This window comes from Numida meleagris, chromosome 20 (assembly GCF_002078875.1).
Source record: "Numida meleagris isolate 19003 breed g44 Domestic line chromosome 20, NumMel1.0, whole genome shotgun sequence".
Taxonomy (NCBI): Eukaryota; Metazoa; Chordata; class Aves; order Galliformes; family Numididae; genus Numida; species Numida meleagris.
Window position 1 is genome coordinate 1530803 of NC_034428.1, and position 18337 is coordinate 1549139.

Below are 18337 nucleotides of genomic sequence, written 5' to 3' on the forward strand. Positions count from 1 at the left end.
TCATACCACATTCAATAAAAAAAAAAAGGGAAACAAAAGACCCTGAACAAGCAATCCAAACATTCATGGACTATTGACAGGTTTTACTACTGCAGATGGACAACTAGGCATGGAAAGGACTAGTCTAAACCAGGCACATCCACGAAAAATATAAAATAAAAATGTTTATGCATTTTTTTTCTGTAACTTCTAAAAATAAAGAACAAGAGCTCTTGATGGCAAAACAGCACACAGGAGCTTCTAAGTAAAGATGCTACGCAGAAGCTGAGACAATGATGTGATCTAAGGTGGAGAAGGGTGAAGAAAATCTGGTCTTACCAGTAAAGAATATAGGGGATTTACTTCGAATTTCCTCCAATTTTTGAACGAATAAGGCATTCATTTCCCTCTGTAGGGTGCCCACTTGCCTTCGAGAAGTTTCAGAACAGCGCTTGGGAAATTCTGGGCTTCCAAGGCTTTCTAGACTGCTGGAGTTGGAGGATATAGAGCCATTGCTGGCTGCAACCAAGTTGATAGTGCTTCCATACTTGCCACCTGATTGGCACTGCCACCGCTGCCGGGAATGAGCCTTTATTCCATGACATTTAGATTCAACATTTTTCTTCCCTGAGGTCATGAAAGACTGGGTGCTCCTTGTTTGATCATCAGCATTTCCAGGGCTACTGCAAGACTGCAAATCTGACTGTGGTCTGGACTGAGCTTTAATACCCCAGTTTTTAAGCTCTAACCTCTCTTCTCCAGTTATACTGCTGTACTGATCATGGTGAAGCAAATCTTTAGCAATAGGCCTGGTAGGTTGGTCACTCCACTTGCTTTCTAGATCTGGGCTTTCTTTGGAACCAATCATGCATTTCATGCAGTTGGTGGCCACTCCAATCCTACCAGAGCTGTTGATGGCGCAGCGTGCAAAGACACTTTGCTTCTCGCTCTGGTGCTCCCGAAGCCGGACCCTGTTGGACCTCCGTATGGGTTCACTGAAAGCAGCACCCCCTTGAGCACAACTTTGAATTTTGACTTTATGAGAACTATGGGCCTTACCTTTCAACCCTTTGCCATGTCCCTCCCCACTGGCACCATCCCTGGGAGCTGGTGACAGAGAAGCACTTTCTGGCTCCTGCTCAAAGCGAGGCTGTGAGGCAGCTTCTGCTTCGTGGTCTTCACTGGCCCCTTCAGAGCTGTTGTCTTTTGTGTCAAAAACAATTTCAGGAAAGCCCTTCTTCTTCTTCTGGCTTTTGGTGGGTGCACTTGCTGTCCGTCTCAAGATGTGGCTGCTAAAGGAATGTTTGCGATGGAGCTGACCAGCAGCATGACTGTCCAGGGAGGCCTGCTTTGGATTTCTGAGAAATAGGCCTTTTAGGCCCAGAGCTTGTTTGACCTGGAAAATTAAGAAAAAAAAAAGTCCTTAACAGAAAATGCAAAACTCTTCCTTCGGGCCCAGGAACTCAAGTTCAACGATCAAGTCACATAATGATTCTATGATTCTATACTCGTGCACTGCACACACATGCACTGACACACAGAGTATTCTGCCATATTCTTAACATCAGCATAAAAACTAAATAAAAAATGGGACAGGAAATAAAAATGTAAAACATCAATAGCAACTGCTATGCAAAATTTCACTTTTTCATTGTTTGTGTTGACATTTTCCAGCCCAGCTTACCTCTGTATTTGTTGTAATTTTCTTACTAGTTTGTAGCTACTTACATTCGAATTTAAAGTATGTGTGTTAATAATTCCCAGGAATTAGTACAACAGAGGAATTAGTGCATCCTAGTTTTTACGCTGTGAACTCACGTTCTAACAAACCGCTCTTCCAGAAAATACTGAACAACACTCAGGCTTCTATAATACGCCATAATTAAAATAAAGCTACCAACACCACAAGCTGATGTTATCCTCAAATGTTGTTACCAGCTTTGGGGCTTTGCTAAAGTTAAGTCCTGCTGGCAAACAGAACAGTTAAAAAAAATTGAGAATGCTTTTCAATAGAAAAATTCACCTGCAATTTCATACAGTTAAATATGTTGGAATAGGACCAATTAGAATTGCTGAAGAATTAAATTTGAAACGTAGAACTGAATTCTCCAGCTTATGTAGAACATAATACTTGTGCAAAACTGCACATTAGATGCTGACTAATCTAATTTTTCCTGTCTCTTAAACTGGAAATGGTAACTACCACTCATACTTTAGACAAGAAACTTGCAGCATGCAACAGCGGTTCCACCAGGGACAAAACAGAATGTTCTGAAAAAATGAGAGGAAAAAAAAAAAAAAAAAAAAAAAAAAAAAAGAAACAAAAAACCAAACTAGCAAACAAACAAAGAAACCTCACACAAAACAAGCTGTAGAAATGGTGGCAATTTCAAAAGATATTTTAAAATCATTTTAAATTTACTTCTCATGCAACATCAGATGGTTACAGAATTTAAATGATAGTGACATTTTCAGTTAAATAATATTTTCGTCTTATCATAGATAATAACAAATTTGATGCCAAGATGGATCTTTACATTCTTTTATAGCTGTCAGGAAATACACGATGGACTTAAGAATACCATATTTTGTTTTTCAGTATGAGTGATACTGATTCTTCACTTGAATTAAGCAATATCGCAAGTAGCAACTGAACTACATGAATGAAATGTGATCTTCAAATATTTCTCTTTCTACCTGTGTGATTGCATTTTGATCATTTCCTACCATACAACACTTCCAAAGACACTCATGTATGTTTTCATCACTGAAGAAACACATCATAAACAAATGAAGTTAGTCACGTTGACAATGGAGTACTTCATACACTTCTGTACTTATTTAAGTATTAAATACATATAAGCACTAACTGTCAGAGGTCTCCCACCATCATACAGTTGATTTACATCTCAGTGAAACAAAGAATTTCAGCATTCCTGTAAACATTCCAGGTGTACTTGCCAACTTTAAAAGCTGATGTATGATAAAGAGTAGATTGCTCCATGCATAGAGCCTCATACAAATAATCTCAAAGCAGAGAAAGAAGCACTACGCTTCTAATCTACTTCTCCTTTGTTGCTTTTATTTTCCAGTTAGATTAGGCTCTCTTTAGTAGCAGTAGTTCACTTCCTTAAGCATAAAGAATGAATAAAAATAGTACACAAGCCTATGATTGAAAAGCGTTGTAAGAAACCCGTGGTAAATTTGATTGGCATTAATGCAGTTTACTTATCACGTGCCAAGATCCACTGTGAGAAAGAGATAGCTAAAAAGAGACCTCGAATGGACTTTACAAATATATAGAGGGTAAGACAAAGAAGGTAGGGATTGTCTCTTTCCCATTTGTGGAAGAAACAGTGCCAGTAATACCCAGCAAAGAAAATGTAATTGAAATATTAATAAGCATCCAGTGAGAGCCAGGCTATTTAACAGTCTGCTTGGATCAAAGTAGACTCAACTTCCTCTAGAAAGCTTCAAAATGAGATTCTGCATTTGTTAAGGAGTGAGGAAAACAATGTTCCGCTCCAATTGGTGAAAGTTGGCAAGTACACAAATGTATTGCTATAAAAATCATACAGAATAAATATTTGCGAAGTCAGAAAACAAATGACATACAAACATACGTATACCAATAATTAAAAAAAAGAAAAGAAAGAAAGAAAAGCACTAATGGAATGGGTTACAGGCAAGGCAGGGCCCCAGGTATCATTCCTGATGGTTTGGTGCATCTTTCTTACGTTAGCCACTATTGCTTGAATCAATTGACTGATTCAAGAATGCAAAGATAAATTCGGTTAACATAAAAAAAAAAATCTAAAAAAGGTTAAAAAAGAGAGCCGTCCGATGCAGATCCAGAATATGTGCTTTTAGCCTCTATTCCAGCTTTTACAGGGCCATTTCATTTTTCAAAATAGACTTATAAAGAGGCTTTCCCATAATTTAGCAAAGTATTCACTGCTAGAGGTTCTTCTCCACATGAAAGAACTGCAGCTTGTAAGAGAAAAGATGGTCAGCAGAAACTCAGAGAAGAGGGAGGTTATAGGAGGACTTTTATCCTGGATCTACCTCATAAACGGAGGGCTCTCCAGCTGATCAATGACCCAACAAAACTGACCAAGTCAAATGTCACAATCCATGGTATGAGTTGAAGGGCTTCAAAATGCTAGTAAGAAGACACTGATGCTAACAAAGTTAGAAGCATGCAGGTGTGTGTTGGTGGTCACTACACCTCCCTGAGTTAGGAGGGGGTACCTTCAAGGCGTCTAAAAATGTTCTGCTTCTAAAAGAAGACTTTTTTTGACATAGAGAAGCCCACTGAAATCACAAACAGACAGAGTAAAGGCAAATAAGACACACAACAACAGAGAGGGAGAGTCTCACCTAAGAAAAAAAATAAGAAGAAATTCCACAGTACATAAATAGACTACAGAAGAGACAGACAAAGAAAAGTGTCTCCAGGAAACAGTGCAAGCTAGAAAGAAATTTCAGTTAAACACGTGTTAAGGCAAAAGAAATCTAAGACTCTGCTTTTGTGTTGTCAAACTGAGAGGGTGGAATATCTGTCTCTGGAAAAAATGCCAGAGAGCTTAATGCCTGCATTAGAATATTTGGATTAATAAAGGATGGGTAAAACCAGACCTGTAGCTATGGTGATTTTTCTGCCCATAATTAGGAAAGCGTCAACAGAAATAATTGTAATTTTAGTAGAACTTTGTTGACAAAAGAATCACAGCAAAACATGAACAAGACAGATCAAAACAGAAAGGGCTGTGTAGTATTTCCTCCACATTTTCAGTAATTTTTGCAGGTAGGACTGTAGATGGGTTTATTACTTAAAAAATAACAACCAAAAAAACACCTTTGTACAAGCTTTCCTTCCAGGTCCTTGCATTTTAATTAGGTTGTGCACTGCATCAATATTTCAACACCAGAAAATCGCAAGGGACCGCAATGATGATGAGAAGCAACCAGGGGTGGGTAATATATTGAGAACATGAGAAGAGGATAAAGTAATCAAGAAACAAATTAGTGCAGCAGATTGGAAGCCAGCAGATAAGGACAGGGAAGAGACAGTGTGATACATAAGGGTCGTTTAGCTGTTTAAAAACTTACCAAGGAAATCTACTGACCTCAAAACAGCTGCCAAAGTTTAAACAGGCATGTCACCCTACTTCAAATTATAACTATCATCAGCCAGTTACTCATGAAGAAGCTAATAAGAGCAAATAATTATGAAAGATTAGATAAAGAAAGGATTAAAAGAGTGATAACGCCTCACAATTTTGCCAAAAAAGAGTTGAGGTGAAAACTCTTAAAAGACTGTGAACATGATCTCTTTCGCAAAGAATCACAATCAGTATCAGTGAGTTGGAAGCTGAAGTTATTAGTCATGAGGGCAGGCAGACTCAGTTTGTCTTAATCTAAAAATCCCATTTGACAGCAGATACTAAATGTTAGACTTCAATTACTAACAAAGGATTGAAATATTTGCTATCCCTATGACAGCAGCACAGGCATCACCTGCATGCAGCACACAACTGGAGTACAAAGACTGCACACAACACTGGGAGACAGAATAGAATCCGTCTATTCTCCATCATTTTGACTAAGAATAGAAGAGAAAAGAAGAAAAAAGATGAGTAGCGCTGGTAAGGTCAGTCATCATCTCTGCTGGAGCCAAACAGCAAATAGATGCCTGCTTTCATTAAAGGATATAAGTGAAGAACACAGCCACTAAGAAGTTAAGATCAATTCCCAGCGGCCTCGTGACCAAGGGTGAGCTTATCCTACATTCTTGCTACAAGGCTGGTGAGTTTGAAAGAACTATCCAAGGAGCAAGAGACCTGAACACGGAAGCTCCAAACAAGTTCGTAACAAAAAGTAAAGCTGTTTGAATCTTTGCTAATGCATGCATCCAGCAAGTGTCTGCAAGCTTTCTGAGAGAATCACATCCCTACTCACAGTCACAAAGGCATGACTTAGATACTATACAGTTTCCTCAAACACAAAAAAACAGTCAGGAAAGATCTTAGCATTGAATTACTCTCTTCCCTGAAGAGCATCAACTGGCCTTTTTACCACAACCTTCATGTTAGCCTTTTATTTGTGACAGGCACTACGATCAGATGTTAAAACCTGTTCTCTGTCTTACTCAGACCAATGCCAACTACCTCCCCTGCTCCGCAGAGCTGAATTCAGACAGATTCATAATGCAGGCAACAAGGAGTTTCAGGCAGGACTCCCATCTCTATCAGGATGAAGCTATACCTGCCCAGAGACTCTAGTGTCAGATATCAGATAAAAAAGCAGGAACCAAGCTTAACATCTCATTTCATGAGATATTTAGTATCTCATTTCACCCTCATGAAAGCAGCACTTTCCAGAAACAGCTCTTTTTAAAAACAGAAGATGAAGCTTTCCTAGTAGTTATGTTAGTTTCACCCCACTAAACTATAGCAGTTTAAAAAGCTACTTTCCTTTGTAGAACTACTTCAGTTCTTTCTGCAGGAACAGCACACACACACAAAAACGAACAGAACACCTTCCAATTCCCATCCAATTCAATGCTGCCTCCTGCTGTCGGGATTCTGTAACATCACCTTGTTGAGAGAGGGTTCGGCCTTACACTGAGTGAATATAAACTGGTTTTGAGGTTCTCAAGGCCCTGTAAGATACTCAGATTCCTGAATCTCATTGAAATTTACTCAGTGGAAGTAATTAAATCCAGTGCACTGCGAGGAAATGAACCATCTCCTTTCTAGCTGGCCCAGGAAAAGTTAGAGCTTTATTTTTAGCTTGGGAGTAATTCACATGAATTAGTTGTACTTCTCCTGCACATGAAGTAAACACACTACTGCTAAGAAACAAACAGTGAGGAATAAACCCGATGATGATTATGAGGACCATATTTCCCCTGCACTTTAAGTGCTATTATGGAAGAACTCTTAAGTAAATAATGCCTAAAAACTTAATTAAATTTTAAATGCAAAATCATCAGGCAGACCAGGCCTTCACAGAACAAACTTCACAGGAAGAAAGCACTCATGGTTCAAGGGCATAACCTTTTCTTTAGCAAGGTGCACTTACTATACTGGACACAACCACATTTATTCATAAAAATGTGTGTGCGTTGCAGTGAAATAACCTCCTATGGTTCCCTCAAGAATGTGCTGCAAGAATCTCTTTTTATAATGCATCCTAAGATTTGTCTTTTTACGTGTACTCAGAAAGACCTTAGGCTACCATGACAATCACAGAGATGAAGTTAAGAGTAAATAGGTTATCATGGATCCTCACTCACTGGGCTTCCCTAGTGTGATACAAAATCCTGTCAGCTCATTTACATACAGAGATCATATTACACCGCCCTGACAGCACTTACCTTACCACAGATGTCATTAATAGCCACATGAACAAAAATGGATGCCTCTTCTATACCTTCTAGGTACACGTGTCGGTAACCTGAAACATAGGATGAGCCACGATGACAAAGAAGCCTTTTGTAAACAGCAAAAGAAAGTCCTAGCCAACTGATTTGGTAATTCCCCATTTCTTTCTTACCTGGCATCATACTGCTGAAAGCTATTGTTCTTTGTCCAATAAAATCCCGCCCAATTGGATCATGATCCCACACAAGGAACCGAATCAATGCAATCTCTGGCATGTGCAGTGTGAACACCAGTGTTTCTTCCCACATTGGGTTAAATCCTGGGAATTAAAGAATCCGCTTTTATTTTGTTCACAAGATACACGAAGAAAGAAGATTGTCTATAAAAGGAGCGCCTGAACTGCAATGACATTCTAGTTTTCCTAACAGTTTAATCACTGTTCTTTGAAAATCCAGTACTCCTACTCACTTCAGGAGACACAATGGTACAAGAATTTGCAAGAAACATAGATCTCACTTAAAGTTAGCACTGCTTTGAGTAGGTGTTTGGACAAGCTAACTTTTTTGACTCTTCTTTTGAGCACTGCCAAGTCCGAGTGCCTTTCTCTCATGCAGTGAGAAGTCAGACAAATGGCTAGTTAGTTTCACACCAAGGCCTTCACAACATCATTCCAACTCACTTGAACAATTCACGATCCAAGTCTGATTAACATCAAGAATAATTATATCCATTTTTCAGTTTTCTTCTCTATAATCAGCAACAAGTTTCACCTATTTGTCTCTTGATGAAAAAACCTTGCCTGAAAGAGGATGTTTCAGCCATAAGAAAGCCTAAGAAGTCCCACGATCTTACCATTATCATCAACTACTCTAGTTTGTTCTTTGAAGCAATCAACAGGTAGGCCTATAACTTCTACTTCAACAAACGGATCTATGATCTGAAAAACATAAAATAACAAATCTTGAAAAGAAAAAGTGATAAAGGCAAAATTCAAGCACATGGCTAAACTTTACAGCGTGGGCATTGTACGTTATTGTCTTAATTATTAATGGTGCTAAGACTTTTTACACAGGATTATTATGCTGATGAGATACCTACGGTCCAATCACCTAAATAATTTAGGATGATCATAGCCTATGGATTTGTGACTCTTGACATGGGGGAGTAAGTCTGAATGTTTTGGAGGTTCTTCCAGAGCAATCACTTAAAACATGACTGCAGCTGCAGGGAACTGGATTCAAGGGTTCAGGCATTTTTCTTCCAGGATTATGTTCTGCATGAAAAAAATTCCCCTGCTTCTCAGGTTAAAATGAAAGTTCAAGAGATTATTCTTCCTCTTCTGAAATATGAGTTCAATCTGAATTAGGAAAAATTCCAGACTGTTGTACATGTGATATTAATAAAAATAAAGAAAGAAAGAAACGACTGAAAACATATAAAGGTTCACCAAACCCTTAGTATGATTCTACTGTGTTTATTTTTTAGGGAAGTTTACCTGGTCTGATGTAGTCACCTAAACAGTTCTGTGGAGAAAGAATATTTAGAAGCTGATTGCAATATCCATATAAAAACCAAGCATGTAAGAACTCATTTGAGAGGTTCAATTATATCTCTAAATGGCAAGAGGCTAACAGGAGATTTTAATTCTGACAAAAATGCCTCACCCTAGCATTTGTTAATGACTAATAAAGTCATGTACATGATACTGCAACAACAACAAACAACACAAGAAATCAACAAAAGCTCTTAGAAAATATGTCAAGAGGTTGCAAATTTGACTTATTTTAGTCTGGTATGTCCTCAAGTGGAGTTGTCTGTGGAATTATGCAAAAAAAAATGGCATCACAAAAAATAAATAACAATTTTAAAAGTTACACAAGAGGAGACAAGAAGAAGAAGAGAAAGAAAACATAATAATAATGTGCAAACTGGAGGACTGGGAGCAGATTTATGTAAGCAGAAGGAAGGGCTCTAGAGTAAATCTCCCTTGCTTGGCAAGCTCAGCAGTTAGGTGGTTTTTTTGTTTGGTTGGTTTGGTTTTTTTGAGTGATAGCTCTATTTGCAAGGGGATTTGAGGGCACTTATAGTACTGTTGTGAGTAGAATCCCACATTCGTGAGCTTATTGGCCTGTTTTTGCTTATCCTGGTGGCACTGTGACAGTTGGAGGGAAAAAAAACTCCAACTATTGCTGTGATGCTTTGAAGACTTGAAAACCACCTAAATTCTAGGATGATAATGATCTGCCTATTTTATTCATGTTCAATGTCTCCCAACAGATAACTGCAGGAAATTAAATCCTCATTCTTATCTCAGCTAATTTGGAAACAAACCTTCACCAACATATAAGAAGAATCACTAACAGTTTAATACCTCTCCTCTGTCTCCCAGCATGGAATCCCGTGGTTTTGGGAGCTGCTGACCACTGATAATTCTTAGAACCAGCTGTTTCTTCAATTGACCAGGCAATGGGTCATCAGAATTTGGATTAAAGATGCCTGAATGAATGAGAATTCATAGAGTGTGAAAAAAGAGCAATTTTAGGGATGACTTTAGTTATATATACCTTATGGCTTATTTGCTTCTGGCATCAGAAGCAAATTTTTCAACAAACTACAGTAAGGATCTACACTCACTGTTCTTATGTGGTAAGTCATCCACTTATTCTAATAATTTTTCTTACCTTGACACATGCAGTTTGGTTTGAGAACATAGCCACAATTCCCATTGGCACTAAATTTGGCCCGGTTCAGTTGCAGCATTCTCCCCTCTGACTGGTAGTTTAATGCCACTGTTTACAAAAAAAGCAAAAAAGCAAAAACAAACAAACAAACAACAACAAAAAAACGGTGATATTATTAAAAAAATTATGTTATCAACATTCTTGTTTGTAGAACCAGGTTAAAGGAAGAACATCTAAGTGTATTTTCACTTTTTATTTCTTGGATGCAAAAACTCAAATGTATTTTCTGAAAGAGAGTTCTATTATACAGCATACATCAGCTTCAGGGAGAGAAGCTCTGCAAATCAATCTCTGAAGTCATCTTGCATTTGAGAAGGATATTACTTTATCTCCATTTATCAGACAATTGCCTTCATGGAAGATATAAGATTCAGGTATTCTATCTAGGAAGCAGCATAGAAAATAACAGGAAGGACTCAAATGTTGGTGGTGTTGGATGAGCAAAGAACTCAAGTATTTTAAGAAATGATTCTGGAGCTCCCATTGAAGCATTCCTCCCAAAATAAAACAAAAAATAAAGAAATTCTCTTTCTGCTCACCAAGTTGGCAGCCAGCATTCCAGAACGGCTGGGGATTGTAGTTGCTAGAGTCTACACGGTAAGAGGATGGGTAGATGCGGGATAACTGATGTTGGTTGAAACGTAGATACTGCGCTGGCTTTTGCTGCAGTATCTGGTGGGCTTTTGTTTCACTGAAGGATGAAACCTGCCAGCTGGAAGAGACTGTGAAGAAGAGAGGAAGTGATTAGAGGCAATCTCCTTATTTATTTATTATCTAAATAAAACATTCAAACAAAGATAGCATTAATTACTTATAACAATCTATCATAATTTGAATACATTCTTCTTGGAGGGAACAATCCTTTTCTTACATTACAGCAGAATAATTGTGCTTACTGGAGGAATTAAAGCTGGGCTAAGGAAACAATGTAATGAATGACCTAAATCCTCATTAAGAAGTTACAAGAGTTCTCTAATGTTTTTTCAATTTGCTGAAAGGAAGTATAATTTCTGGCAAGCAATTCTCTCTTTCTGATGTTTTTAACTAAATTTTGACTCCTGTGAAAATCAGATGCAGAAAATGTAGAAAGATTACTGAAATATTCTAGGAATTTAATGGGAATGGTTCACCAGGTTTGAAGTAAAATCTAAGCCTTGGAGACGCTTGTCTTGATTTGAAATGCTCTTCAGACCATTCTTCTCCAGAATATAACTAAGCCCTCTGTTATATCCAATGATATAAATGGTGTGTAGCAACATTTATGAAAGCTACCAAAGATTACATGTGTCACTGCTACCTGGAGTAGCTTTACCTCCTTTACAGAAGCTGCCACACAACTCTAGACTCATTTTGTAGATTCTGAATTGCAAGTAGTCAGCCACTTTGAAACAGCACAGCTTTACTGCGCGCAGCTCTTCTGTTAAACTTTTCTCAAGATACGGTAGAAACAAACAGATAAACAACTTTTAATTAGAATAGATGTAGGAACATAAATCTTTCAATTTATTTACACAGCGATTACTTTCAGCAGACTTCTAGATCAACCTACTTTCAGTTTCAACATCATGGATGCCAACAGACTTTGTATATTTCACCAGGTCTGAGAGTGCTCGGGACAGCTTCATTGTTTTCTTCTGTCGGTTTATCCTAGAATAATAAAACATTAATATCCCATGAAATAAGAGATAAACTTTCTTCTTCAAATTTAAAAGTAAATCAGAGTAAAGAAATAAGATTTTCTTCACCAAGGAGGTATTTAATTTTTACATCAGAGACTCACTGTCACAGCACAGAAGCTGTGGAAGCAACTGCATTAAAGTCTATACACAAGTTCTGTTCTTACATGTTAGTGGCAGCCAGAAATACTCACATACTAAAAGTTGATGGAGAGGACTCTGAATTACTTCAACCGAAGGGTAGAATATCTATTCACACATACATTTTCTTCTCAAGTCAAGTACTAGCAGAAACACTTTTAAATCCCAAAGAAGTAGCAAAACTGTAATGCTCTGATCCTCCTCACTTGCTTCAGGTTATCACTAACAGAATATCTACTAAGCTCCTGAAGAAAGTTCTAAAGTATCCTAGAGAACTGCTTGATCTGATTTCCTATTTTTATACCCTGAATCTTACAGAGCCATTCCACAAAGGAACTCTGATGTCAGGATTTTTGGAAAGGCATTTTCAAAAGAAAATTCAAAACCATCACGTGAACCTTCATACAACTTTATGTGGCAAAAAAAAACCCAACAAACAAACAAACAAAAAGCAGCTGGCGAGCAGATTTACTTTGCAAATCAACTTCAATGGATTTGCTGGGCTGCCAGTCAAATGGTCTACGTGTCAGCTGGATGAGATGGTAAGAGCTCAAAATTATTAGATCCACTGTAAATTGCTAATTAGGCCAAACGACACCAAGAGATCATTCTGATAACGTTGTAGCATACACTGGACGTACCCTCATATGAAATTCCTGTCACACAACTGAGGATATCCTTCAACAAACAGGCTTCCAGAGCTCATGCATGGCTATTTAGCAAGTACATTCAGGTAGGAATCTTTTTTAGAAAGAAAACTGCCAAATCACTTGTTACAAACCTGGTGTAATGTACAGAGCCTCTGGCTACGTTTCCTTGAGAATCAGTGTCATCTTCACCTTCTTCCAGGCTGGTTGATTTTTTCAATTTGCTTCCTTTTTTCTGTGCCACAACAAAATAAAACCATTATATACAATGGATATCAATATTCTAAAGAGATTCATTTTTTTTTTTTTTTTACAAAGTATGTGGGCCAATCAAGAAGAAAACTAAACTTAGACTGGACCTTCTGTGCTTTTAGACTTCAGTGTAAATTGAAACTAGCTGCCATGCACAATAATAACCAGTTACTTGCCCTATTTATTCAGCAAACAGACTGATTGCAAGCCAGATAGTACAAATGTGATATTCTTCTCCATCATTGCCTGCAAAGAAAGAATCTATGAAAGAATGCAACATTTGAGTAGAACTAACCTTCTAGGGTGGCTCACCTTGCGTTTGGAAAAGCTGCCCATCAGTGTTCGGCTATGCCTCTTATTGGTACCGAAGTCTTCCCCAGATTCCGCATCATCCTCAAGTTTATTCTGAAATAATCAAACAGAAAAAATAGTGCAGCAGACTAAATAGAGTGCTACAGACAGCACACACAAACATCATCAAAAATAGTTTGGGATGCAATCCACCCTAACACATCAACAAGACAGGACCAGACCAAAGCAGGGTTTTTCTTGTTTGTTTGCTCATTTTTTTAATACAAGCTGAGTACAAGATCTTTTATCCCAGCAATAACTGACATCACTTTTATCCACAGGAACTTTCAGAGCAGACAGAGATCACAAAAATACCAAATCCCACGCATCAGGAAGTACTATTGTATCCACATAAGCTTTGACTGCACCCTAGCAGTGCATATTCACTGGCAACAAACTGTTTTGGAACGTAATATATGAAAAGCATAGCTCAGCAGGACTTATCTCTGCCATGAAATGTGGCCTAAGTTACATGGTTTTACATGCATACTCCATGATAAGAAAGAATCAAAATTCTTGCAGTTCCTAAAAATGCATATCATTCATTGGTGCCACTAATCCTTAATATGACCTCACAGTTTCACTGTTTCCCACTCTAACACAAATCAGGCAATTCTGGCTAACACTTATTCAGGATTCCCAAAGTCCTGGCCTTACACCAGATTTTATAAAAGTATTGTCTGATACATCACATAAATCATTAATTTTATAAGTATATACAAAACTCACGAAATAGAAAGTTTTGGGAAGCTAAGTTTTAGCTTTCACCTAGCTTTAATTCCCAGTTAGTTCACTTGCTTATTGGCAGATCTCCAGTGTTTTTCATTTGCGTGCAACAATATTCCTTAGCTTTCTGTGGCTTATTATAAATTCTAAAATGACAACATCTCATGTTCCTGAAGTGTTGGCTATTTACATTTTTGTAAAGAAACATCAGTATAAGATTAAATTACAAATCTAAGTGTACAGAACACAGAGAGCTGAGGGAAAAAAGCCCAGCTTTCATATACACTTTTTTATATAATGGGAAACATTTTTTTTTCTGTTGAAAAGTCACTTCGTGTGTACATTTCATGCTCCAATTGCTCAGTGAGAAAAAAAGCTTTGCAAATCTGACAGTGATGTTCACCTGGCATCATCATTAACTGAATGAATTCAGCTATGAAATCTGAAGTCTATAACATATTATTTATTCAGGAAGGTAATAAACCACAACAAACTGAAATGCTAAACACCTCTTCCCCCAAAATCACTGGAGAAAGTCTTTGGATGTTGGACAAAGAGGTATTTAGCATTTCAATTTATATTTTGAAGGACTGCCATATTTTGTTATTCATCTGCAACAACAGACTATCTCTTTGCACCAAGCGTGAATAATGAAAACAACCAAAATTAAAATATCATTACCATCAAAATAAGAAGAGGCTTCTATTAAATGGACAAAAATGTGAAAAAATTCATCTTTATGTTGTAGCTTTTATATAAGCAATATGAGGTATTAACAAAATATCGTAACTACAGATAATAATAAATATCAAGTACTATAGAAGAGGGGAAAATGTTTTCTATTCTGCTATAGGAATATTTGTGGGAAAAATCTTATTTTACAGTGATGGAAAAGGTAAATAATGCTAATAAATTTATCTAAATTTCTACCAGAATAACACTACGTCAAGACCTATGATTTTGGCCAAAACCAGCAAATAGAATTTTCTAAATCCACATTCACCTTGTAAATCACACAATTTTCTTTTAAGGGTGGAGTTGAGCATTTTTCAGTTTTGTTAGTACTATGGCAGCTGCAGATCTCTCTGGTAAACTGAGCCACCTTTATTGAAAGTGTCAAAACAGATTTAAAAGTCTAACCTTAAGCATGTGTTTAAAGAACAAGCATTCTTATGAAACAGCAGTACTAAGCAGCTGCAGAGACAGAAGTGCAGTCACATCTAGGGGGTGAGTGAAGTACAATAGATGTTCACCTTCTTACTGTCTGATTTCTGACCAGCCTTTCCAGATGATGGCAGAGTGGTAACCGTAAAATTGTTTGGATCTTCACAGTCACGAATTTTGGATTCTTTTATCAGTGAGTCAAGTTTTTTCTTTGCTATATTCTCCACTCTTTTCCTATTAGTAGATGCCTACAAAAAACATATTCATTAAACAAGATACAGACAAAATAATCTTAGTAATTCCAGCTAGGATTAACAGAAAACAAGATGTTATTTGCAAGAATCAAACCTACTTTGATCTAAAAATTATCTGGGAAACCTTCAAAATAAGGATCTTAAGCAGCACTGTGATCCTGATCTCAGTCGTTTTGTAAAATCACCTGTTTCGCTTCTTTGGGGTATTGAAAACACTCTGTCATGACTGGGAACACAGACAAAAGATCTATAACACATAGGAAAACACAAAAGTAGATTTTTCTCCCTTTCTTTTCTTTTGCTTATGATGGAAAGAACACCATGAAGCAATAAAGAATAATGAGATATTACTAGTTAAAATATTAAAAGGAATAAAATCCCAAATATGAAATATTACTACTAGAACAGGTGCTGCCTAATATGCACTTCTGCCAAAACTGTCCACACAGATTAAAGCCTTAAAAACTTGTGAAGAATCCCCAAAATTAGACCACATGCACATTCAAGAGAACTCATACGAGGTTTCCTCTCCAGGGCATGGGAAAATGTAACATATATTTACATTCAAACGTATCAATTAACTTACATCTCCATTCATTATTTTACAATCATCATCAATCTCATCAGCACTGTCCTCATCAGAAACTTCACCTTCCTCTGCATCATCACTAATGTTGGCTGGAAGTTTCTTCCCCTAGAAGATAAAATGATTACACAGGCAGGTCAGCAAACAGCTCTTGCTATGACATATTAAAAACAAAACAAAACGAAAAAAATCATTACTGATGGGAAATTAAAAAAAAATAAATCCTATAGAGGTGAAAATCTTAACATTCCAAGCAAACACTAAAAATCTTTTGACTGGTTCATGTTCATTGCAGGTCAAGGAAAAGGAGATATTCAGTGAAGAACAAATCTTATCTACTTCACTGATCAAGGTGAACTAATAGAAGACAGACTCTCTTTTTCTAAACCTTTTTATTATGCAATTCAACTGTAGCAGCCAGATTTTCTCCATCTCAGTGGTTTACTGTTTCATTAACACGAGCTAAAAAACTGTGAGCTGACTGGATAATAGGTGAAAAAATATTATTCTAAACAGGAGAGAAGCAGAAAAACTGTCAGAAAAGAAAAATGATGAAGATGATGCATGGTTATAATTTAAACTCAATGAACAGGAGCAGGTAGTAATTTCTCATTCAACTTGAGCCAAATCTGTTGAAGACAAAATCCTGTCTCAATTCTTGCATATTCAGCTCAGGGTCCAGAAAAACCTCACGATTTCAGTCTCTTAAAAATAACTGCTTTCTAAGAGCTTTGCATCGGGAGCCTGCCTTCTTGGACAGCCAGCTTGATGCATGGGCACTGTATGAAAGGTAACACTTTTTCTTTAGCTACACATATTTCAAAAATTGTTACCTAAGTTGGCTGATCTAGACAACACTGGCAAACAGCCCCGGCTGGCCTTTTATCACTGCCTTCAATCTTTATTAAATTATATTAAAGACTGTTTATCATGATGTGATTTAAATTAGCGCACAAGTGATAACCAGGCAGAGATGGTAATCATCATAAAAAAGGAGAGATTGGAACAAACCAAGCACATTTTTACCTTAACCAGTATCTTCCCTTTAAGACTTGCTGGTGAAGGGAGCCTGGTAGAATCATCATTGTGCACAGAAGATAGATCCAATTTGTCGCCCAGAATTTCTGTAAGGTACTGGGCCATCTTCTTCTGCTGAATTACACTGCAGTGGTTCTCAATTGACAAGATAACAGGGTACCTGGCAAGACATAAGGAGGTATCACCAACTGCAAATTTAGCTTTTATGGCATTACGAAGATAAGGGTTATTACTGTCTGTCTGAGTCATTCCTACACAGAGAATCACCACCAATGAAATCTACAGGGGTTAAATAAATCAGTGTGAGCAAAGACTGATACCCCAGTACTCGCTCCAAACTGAACAGACAATTTTTGACTGCCACGGAATAATTGAATTTCTTCAATCTGATTTGATGCATTTTTTTCCAGAGCACACTCTTCACCCTCCTACGCTACCCAGTCCTGACCTCTGCTTCCTACTAGAGATTCAAGGAAGCCAATCATAAGAAAAACGTAAACAGACCTTTTCTAGATCACAGCTAAAGGTAAATAAAGGTTCCAAGAACTGGAAACATCCCCAAAGGGACTTGGCCTTTATGGTCCCACTTCCAACAACCAATGCAGAAACCTGCTGCATCAGTTCTTCATGAAAACTTTTCTAGTAGCAGAAGAGTAGCGTCACACAATGTACCGACAGAGACTCTTCTACAAAGAAGTAATTATTACTTCCAGATTTTGTTTTATTGTTTATTGTTGATTCTTTAGGCTAACGCCAATAAATAACAATATCTGGTTTGAAAGGCATGAGATAAGATTTGTGAAATTTCCTCTTCACTATGATTACTGTCAAATAAAAGCACAGAGCTGATGGCTAAATTTAGGGATTAGGTATTTTACACAATGCAGTTTAAGTATGAATTATGAGAGATTCATTAACTAAAAACTAATTATGAATAAAAAGAGAACTATCTTGACTTCTGGCCTGGATTTGCTCCTCATCAGGAGAAAAGATAATGCCCACAGGACAAAAATTTCCCATTTAATAACTATAGTTTAATTCCTGCTTTGCCTGAAGCTTCTGCCTTAGGTGAACCTGCAGTCTACCAGCTGCTATGCCTCCTGCCCTATCCTGGGAAACTAAACACCTGCAAGTCTAAAATACATTATCATTCAGTACCCAACTCAGACTGAGCATCAAATCTGGTCAGAAAAAAAAAAAACCATCACAAACAGGATGCCTCCAGTTTATAGCCTCGAGTCTCAAAAGACAGCAGATTGTACACATACTCATTCTTGATAAAGGCATATTTGTTGATAGTTTCAATCACATCTTTGAAGAGAATTTTGGAAGTCAAAGTGTATCCATGGTGGACAATTGGTTCACCATCTGGCCCATCCCAGCAGTCAACTGTA

At 37.4% G+C, this 18337-nt stretch overlaps 1 protein-coding gene across 11 annotated transcripts in view; it reads right to left on the reverse strand.

Moving 5' to 3' along the window:
* Positions 1 to 18337, reverse strand: part of PLCH2 (phospholipase C eta 2) — an 82369-nt gene that overhangs the window by 6109 nt on the left and 57923 nt on the right. For 6 of the 11 annotated variants that reach the window (XM_021417559.1, XM_021417555.1, XM_021417556.1 and 3 more), the window contains 14 exons: positions 18212 to 18332; positions 16932 to 17103; positions 15906 to 16013; positions 15155 to 15313; positions 13137 to 13229; positions 12707 to 12807; positions 11658 to 11755; positions 10648 to 10830; positions 10049 to 10156; positions 9739 to 9863; positions 8220 to 8304; positions 7540 to 7686; positions 7361 to 7440; positions 1039 to 1375 (listed from right to left, as the gene is read on the reverse strand). In XM_021417559.1, coding sequence (XP_021273234.1) covers positions 1039 to 1375; positions 7361 to 7440; positions 7540 to 7686; positions 8220 to 8304; positions 9739 to 9863; positions 10049 to 10156; positions 10648 to 10830; positions 11658 to 11755; positions 12707 to 12807; positions 13137 to 13229; positions 15155 to 15313; positions 15906 to 16013; positions 16932 to 17103; positions 18212 to 18332 — 1917 coding nt within the window. Of the gene's footprint in view, positions 1 to 318; positions 1376 to 7360; positions 7441 to 7539; positions 7687 to 8219; positions 8305 to 9738; positions 9864 to 10048; positions 10157 to 10647; positions 10831 to 11657; positions 11756 to 12706; positions 12808 to 13136; positions 13230 to 15154; positions 15314 to 15905; positions 16014 to 16931; positions 17104 to 18211; positions 18333 to 18337 lie in introns of all 11 variants that reach the window. The other 5 variants (XM_021417553.1, XM_021417552.1, XM_021417551.1 and 2 more) reach the window with 1 other exon arrangement.